The sequence below is a fragment of the Dipteris shenzhenensis genome, chromosome 3 (genome assembly GCF_047967505.1).
Source record: "Dipteris shenzhenensis isolate YYH24624 ecotype China chromosome 3, Dip_SZ_1.0, whole genome shotgun sequence".
Classification (NCBI taxonomy): Eukaryota; Viridiplantae; Streptophyta; class Polypodiopsida; order Gleicheniales; family Dipteridaceae; genus Dipteris; species Dipteris shenzhenensis.
The window spans coordinates 37,697,838-37,705,059 of NC_141598.1; the positions used below are offsets into that span (position 1 = coordinate 37,697,838).

Consider the following 7,222-nt stretch of genomic DNA (forward strand, 5'->3'; position numbering starts at 1 on the left):
TGGCATGAGCAGGTAAGGGTTTGTAACTATTATGTGCTATATTGAATGGAAATAAAGATTGCACGCTAAATACCAGCTTTTGTTTAGATACTCCATCTTTTATCGACTACCATATTGGTCCCACCTGAAGATCAATCACCTGCTTGATCCCATGCATATCTTCAAGAATGTGGCATTTACCATTTGGGAACATTTGAATGGGACACGAGATTCTGTAAGCATAAGGGAGGATCTACGCACCACAAGGAGGATGCGCGAAGCTTGGCCACAAGAAAGGCCAAATGGGCGTGTCTTTTTACCTCGTGGACGTTATCAAAGCTAGAGATGGTGGTAGTAAAATGAGCTATCACTACAATTCGTACTCCCACTGGATGCATGAGGTGTTTGAAGGGGGCCTTTACAAAGAGCAAGACAAGAGGTGTAAAGCAATTATATGGCTTGAAATCTCATGATTGGCACAAGATGCTCCAAGTAAGTATTTTATGTGCATAATATCTTTTTCCTTTCAAATTTTTGAGTGAATTAGAAGCAACTAATCAACCATTCCTCATGTGTTCAGTTCATACTACCTACTAGCATTTCTCATAGTGCATCAAAGGACGTGAAATTAAGGATTGTATTTACAAGATGGGCGAGCTTGTCAGGTTCACATTTTATAGGATACAAAATGTGAAGTGTATCAATGCTCCATGCAAGGTTTTCATATTGCTAATATGGTGTACTTTTTCCTTTCTAGGTATGTGAGCTCAAAGGAAATAGATCCCACCATGCTTGAGAATGCTCGAGTTATGTCAGCGGAGGTGGTTTTTTTAGTGGAGGAGACATTTCCACGTTCTATTTCACAAGCCAACTACATCTCATAGTGCATTTGGTGGATGAGATTGCTATATGCGGTACTGTACATGCACAATCGTTGTTCTTCCTCGAGCGCTTCATGAAGACCTTGAAAGTTTTCGTGAGACAAAATGCAAGGCCGGAAGGTAGCATGCCGAGGGTTGGTTGGTACAAGATTCACTTGTATATATTTCTGAGTTTCTTGTTGATGTGGATACCTCTCTGCCACGACTATGGAGAGATGATGAAGACCTAAGGATGACCTCTATTGTGCCTCAAGGGAAAGGACGGAGCAAAGTAATAGACACGAAGTTGCTTAATAATATCAACCTTTATTGCATGCTTAATAGTGATGTGATGAAAAGATCGATGACAAGATACGAGGATGCAAAGGCAAGAAGACAAGGAGAAAGGCCATCTTTCGTACACAGCACAGATCTTGTGGAGATCTTATGTGCCATACCCTCAGCATCTAAGAGCACTTCCAAAGGATATTCATGTGGATTGGCTACTTGATGAAATGGAGAGAGGAGAGAGAGACGAGGGGATGCATATCACAATGGAAGAATGGGAGTATGCTAGGGGATGCATGAGCAAGGTCAGTATATAGAATGTTATGATGCATAAGTTAGGAGCTTTCAACAATTTAGATTGCTTATTTAATTGATTTTGTCTTGGTGTAGTGTACTATGTTCAATGCTATATGGTGCGAGGGCAAGAATTTTCGAACACAACGGATTGATGATAAGAGAAACACACAAGACTACGGCGTCATTGCTAGTTTTGAGGGAGCCAATGGAGCCATGGATGATTATTGTAGCATAATCCAAGATATTATTAAGCTTGACTTTCGACGCTTCTTTGTGTATGTTTTGGATGTAAATTGGTTTAAGGACGTGGTGGAAAGAGACCCTAATGCAACAATCAAATGCCATACAAGTGGCTTTGTAACTATTGATTCTACAAATTTTTGGCAAAGTAAGAAGGACACACTAGTACTACCGCAACAATGTGAACAGGTATTGTACACACATATAAAAATACTCACTTTTAAATATTTGATACCTTCGATGCAAGGAAAATAACATGATTGTATTTGTGTTTGAATTAGGTTGTCTATCAACCAATGGTGGATAATAATAGGTGGTGGCATGTCATACCTATTATGCCACGTTCCAAAGTGATGTATAGTACATTTACTAATATGGAGCGTATGGAGGATGATCATGGCCATGAAGGTGATGATGACCATGATACGAGAGAGAGGATGATCATGAGATAGAAGATACAGATATTAAGGCCATTACCCGTGAGGACGAGCCTACCATTGGTGATGTTGATTTCGATGAGCACATGAGTAGCATAAGTAGTAGTGGGCTGAATGTATTTGTAGATCTCAACACTGGTTTGGATTTTGAAGTAGATAGCTTGGCAAGGGTTGATCTCATTGAGGATGAGATTGAACCCTAGCCCATCATTGATATTGGCAAAATTATTTTACATATTGTCTCATTCTCCTCACCTCACTTAATTTTTGTATATGTGGGTTTGCCAAAAAGCATTGATATTTTTATTAAAATTATGTGCTTCGGTAATCATGGGCAATGCTTGGAAAGTAGTGATGTACATTTATCAGCCTTCACCAAAATCTCACTTTCTATATTCTTTGTTTTGCATCTAAATTCGCGTCTAATGCACAGTACAGACTCGGTAATAGATGCGCTATTAGACATGCCCGTATTTTTGCTATTCTAGTAGTGCCTATAAACGCGCTCACTATTTTGCGCATCTATAGTTGCTTTGTCTTATTGTAAGACATACATCGCTTGTTGTCAATATTGTAAAAAGCAACATTGTCTGATTCTCCTTTTATAATCAATCAATTGTATGCTTCCTCTTGATTCAATGGATGCATTTTTTGAATTTTGTGCCACTTGAGTGTGTGGATGATTGGTAAATGTTTATACATGTTCTCATGGTCAATGTTGATCAAAGTAAGTGGTTCTATTTGGCCCTTTGGGAGACCACTTACAAGCTCGAGATAGCAACTTCTCAAATAGCATTATTGTCAAAGGCGCAAGCTAAGCTAGCTTCCTATACACGAGAAAAAAACCCATGATATGAATGGGTTTCAATCGAGCATCTTCATGTGTGCATCGCTAGTTTATTGGAGTTCTCAGAAGCCTTTTTAGTATTTTGCAAATATAAATAAATAGTCCTATCTTTCTTTCCATCGGTATAAGAGTCTCCTTGGAAGATTTACCATCGAAGTATGTTTTTCCTTTTTGTCCCATTAGGATATAAATCACTCACTTTATTGGATTTCTTGTAATTCTTGCATAGCTATGGCCTTGCCTCTTTCTTTACATTTCATAAATCTCGAAAGAAACATTTGGGTGCAATAACAAAAACACTCCTCAAGGAAAATGATGTGGAATATCTTCTAAGATAGCCCTTTTACAACAATTCCATCACTTTATTAGTTTACTCATCTACACACCAAGTTAATATATCCTTATGGCCCTTAGTCCCAGCAAATTATTTCATAAATGTAAGTTAGCTTAAGGAGAGGCAAATGGAGAGGCCTTTTTTTTTCAATAACCCAATCAAACCAATGGCAAGGGATTGGCTTCAGAATTTTATAAAAGGGGGGATTTGGATTTCTCCATTATTTTGAAAAGGGGAGATTAGGATTTAAGAGATCTTCTACTCATTGAAGTGTTGTACCTCTGCCTACATAGAGATGTTGTTAAAATATTGGAATAAAAGGGAAGTAAATGCCTACCATTATAAATTAGAGGGACCCTCCCCTCAAAGAGAGAGGGGAAAGGGATGTCCACGTTAATCACTCTCCTCTTTATCCCTCTCCTTGCCTTTCAAAATCCCCTCCATGTTAATCCCTTTCCAATAATTAATGAATTATTATCCCTATAAAGTGACATTTCTTTGGGTTAAAGAGGGTTAAAGTTTCATAATTATTGGTCATGCCACAATGTACTTGAGTTTATGATAGGGGGTCTTTAAAAGTATGACAAGGGGCGCCATTTCCTCTTTGAGTATGTTCCCACTTGAGTGGGATGCTTTGTCCATCAATCATTTTCTACACTTTTAGGATTTCCACGAGAGCTCACATGAAAATTGCCTCAAGAATCTAGGCACCTATTTTAATACCAGATGGTGGGCAGAAATTAAACGTTAGAGATCTAGTTTTTTTGCAATATGTCATCCCGCAAAAAGCTACACTCCAAGCTTCTAGGACTCTTTACCTTCAGATTTCTCAAATTTTTATATCATCTCCCTTAGTTTCCTATCCTCATCTAGCTCCCATGTAGCTACCTAATATTTCAAGCTAAAAGGCCTTTAGCATTGAGCTTGGGGTCGTAGGAACTCATCTCCTTGGACCTCATGTGCATTCACTTCCTTTTAACTATTTAATCTTTTACTCGAGCTACTTTATATTAAAGGGGATTGTAGCACTTGCATTGCGCTACCTTGTTGAATAGGGAGGACCTATCATCTACTAAAAAATAAATATCCTAATCTTCAACCACATGTCCCCTTGCCATTTTTGGAACTTTCAATTGTCCTTTCATACTTTCTTTTAATATATAACAACACGGATAATCGCATTCGAAAAGAAAAAAGAAAAGATTTATAAACCAATTTACAAAGCACTCATGCCTTTCATGCCAATTGTGACTGCGAATTGGAACTAGAGATTGATGAAGTGATCAACTATTGGAAAGCTTCTTGCTAATACAAGTTGAAAGTTGTTTCTACACCGGCTGCCCGATCATTGCCGCCAGGCGGTCGCCTATTATGCTGCCCTTCGAACCGACCAAGTGTGCAAAACCCATGAACAGCGACAAACAACCACCACATGTTGGAAAGTCCACGAATCAGAACGAGAGACGGTGGATGGACAGCCCAAGAATCAGAAGGAGAAACCGTGGCTTTAAACGGTAGGAGATCTCGCATTGCCTTGAGATGGAGGTGAGCTAGATACAGATGATCGTGAGATTGAAGATGGATCGAGAAAAGTCTGAGAATTGAAGAAGATAAGAAGTTAAAACAACTCGATGACGAAGATGGGCGTGAAGAGTAGAGAAGAACGACTCAGAATTGACGACCGCTGAATGTCTGGCCGAACTGCCAGTTGGGGGGAGCGACGTCGAACGAGGTAAGAGTTCTTCCGTCCCCGCTGGTGATAAGAAAGGAGAGGCTTTGCCCGACAAGCTGAGTGCCGCACTGCCAATTCTGTCCCCAGTTCCGAGTCATGGCGATCCATCCAGTCCCCGAGCCCTTGATCGATACCGCATGGACGTCGCCGCTACCTCCCACGTTAGTTACCAGCACCAGATTAAAATATCTGTGTCCATTCACTGTGAAATGCACGCCTCCATTCTTCTGGCAAGGTACCCTGCGTCGATCAACGCAAGCTTCATCACATCCAAAATCCATAATTCGGTTGCATATCCATCCTTAAGTGGCTTGAAATTTCTTGTCGGATACTGAACATTCTCATGCTCTTACCTCCTGTACATCACCGGCACTATGCCGGCTCTGAATTGAGCTAGTCTCAGGAACGCTGGCTCCGACATGTCGAAGTGCTGGCGCGGCGGATTGCACCAGCCCCCGTTGTCGTTGGAAAGCCCGTAATTCGGAGGACAGAAGTTCGTTGCCGTCAGAATGACAGATGGGTTCCCCGGATTGCACCACTTGGGATCCTTCACGCATTTGAGCTCAAAGCACGCACCGCAAGTGAGACCACTGTTAAACAATGTGGTGCTCAGAGCTGCTGTGTTTGTACCATAACCTTGGCTGTAGAGATTGCCGTAACCGCATGCGCCACCTGCAAGAGTTATATTGTCATTGCAACGTGGGAAAAGATGCAATCAGTGTAAATTGATTGAAGATCTTTGCCGGACAGTACGTAGGGAACAACGGGTACAAACGAAGACGTGATTCGCCAAATACAACCAGCAAGCAAACCATAGCTCACGGTGCCCTGGGTAAGATAAGAAATATTACCCATGGTGCCAGAAGCGTCCCCGCCTCCATAGAATGTTGCAGAAGCTAGGGACCAGCCGGAATATTGCGCCAGAATGGCGTTGACGAGCGAGAGGAGGATTGCAGCAAAGAGAAGACATTGTGCAGATGTCGAAGTGGCCATCGAGGAAGGCAATTGTGGCGGGAAATGGCTAGGCATGATCAACATTGGTCTTTGGAGATGAGAAGCGTGAGTACAGAATAAGTAGTAACGACCTTATCGGACTTTAGTTGAAGTAAGGAGCTGATCTTACTTTTTGTCACTAGAAGATGGCCGAGTGTCACGCGGCAATGGAGGAATTTTCGTAGGTAAATGCAAGAAATATCGCTTGTGCTGCTGAGGGCAATGTTGCATACCACCAGCAACTCAGGGAAATGGATAACTTGCTCACGAAGATTTTAAGCTCGCAAGCTCGATACTGCTGAGTGATTGATTGCATGCAGCGCCTGGTTTGGAAGATCGGATTGGGGAAGCAGCTATTTATCGAGTTCGATTGATCGCTTGCAACTGTCAACCACCAACGATTCTGGGCCATCATGAATAGCCTGAGCGCGTTCAAACTTCAAACTTCAAACATGATAGTGGGCTGAGGCTGCTGCTCGTGGGTGGTCGGCCACTCTCCGATCATTCGGCGACCACTGAGGATCATCCGCACGCTCCACTTCTCTGTCGTCGCATACTTCTTCTGCCGATTTTCTTTCCCTAATCACGCATTCTCGACGATATCGACGCAGCACCACGTGATGATCAGTGACGATATATCGTCGCATCTACCCCCTGCCGGATTGAAAAGTTCGATTCCCTGAAGCGAATCATACTCATTGAACCTCCCACTCATCTGCAGCAGCTCCCGATTTCCACCAGCAAAAATGTATTCAGCCGTTCCATTTTCTCGCGTTTCAGCATCACCAAAAGCAAAATGTATGGAACAATACAAAAATTCTCTGCGGTCTAGCGATGGATAAATTCAACATCAAGCAGTTCAACAGCAGGCAGTCGTAGGCAGCATAAATCAAAAGCATCCCGATGTCGCAAACGTGGATTGAAAGCGGCAACTGGAGCTCAACCTGTGCATGCACAGCTGCTGTTCGCTTCATGCACATCTTTGACCGTGGCCGTATCATAACTTATCAAGCAAATCTCTACGCCTGGCCGTGTGATAACTTTAATCACTAAATCATGTTGTGTCGTGAGAATATATATATATATATTCTCCACCGAAATCACTCTCTAAAGTTGGCAATTCGACTGTGAGAGATTCACCGTCGCTGAAGATCTTCCGAAGTTCGATAAACATGCAAAGTTATACTACTACAAAAGTTGTCCTCTTCTATTTAG

The 7,222-nt window shown here is 41.9% G+C and overlaps 1 protein-coding gene across 1 annotated transcript; it reads right to left on the reverse strand.

The window, feature by feature from the left end:
- Positions 1-4,636: 4,636 nt before the first annotated feature.
- Positions 4,637-6,155, reverse strand: LOC147903742 (expansin-A4-like). Its single transcript, XM_087401011.1, has 3 exons — positions 5,866-6,155; positions 5,368-5,686; positions 4,637-5,254 (listed from the first exon to the last, which is right to left on the reverse strand). The coding sequence occupies exons 1-3, from the start codon at positions 6,050-6,052 to the stop codon at positions 4,951-4,953; spliced, it is 810 nt and encodes a 269-aa protein (XP_087257137.1). The 5' UTR covers positions 6,053-6,155; the 3' UTR covers positions 4,637-4,950.
- Positions 6,156-7,222: the final 1,067 nt, after the last annotated feature.

Coding starts and splice junctions, on each gene's coding strand:
- LOC147903742 (XM_087401011.1), bottom strand. CDS start 6,052: ATGTTGATCATGCCTAGCCATTTCCCGCCACAATTGCCTTCCTCGATG. Junction 5,687..5,865: donor GGACGCTTCTGGCACCATGG/GTAATATTTCTT, acceptor TAACTCTTGCAG/GTGGCGCATGCGGTTACGGC. Junction 5,255..5,367: donor GTGCCGGTGATGTACAGGAG/GTAAGAGCATGA, acceptor TGATCGACGCAG/GGTACCTTGCCAGAAGAATG.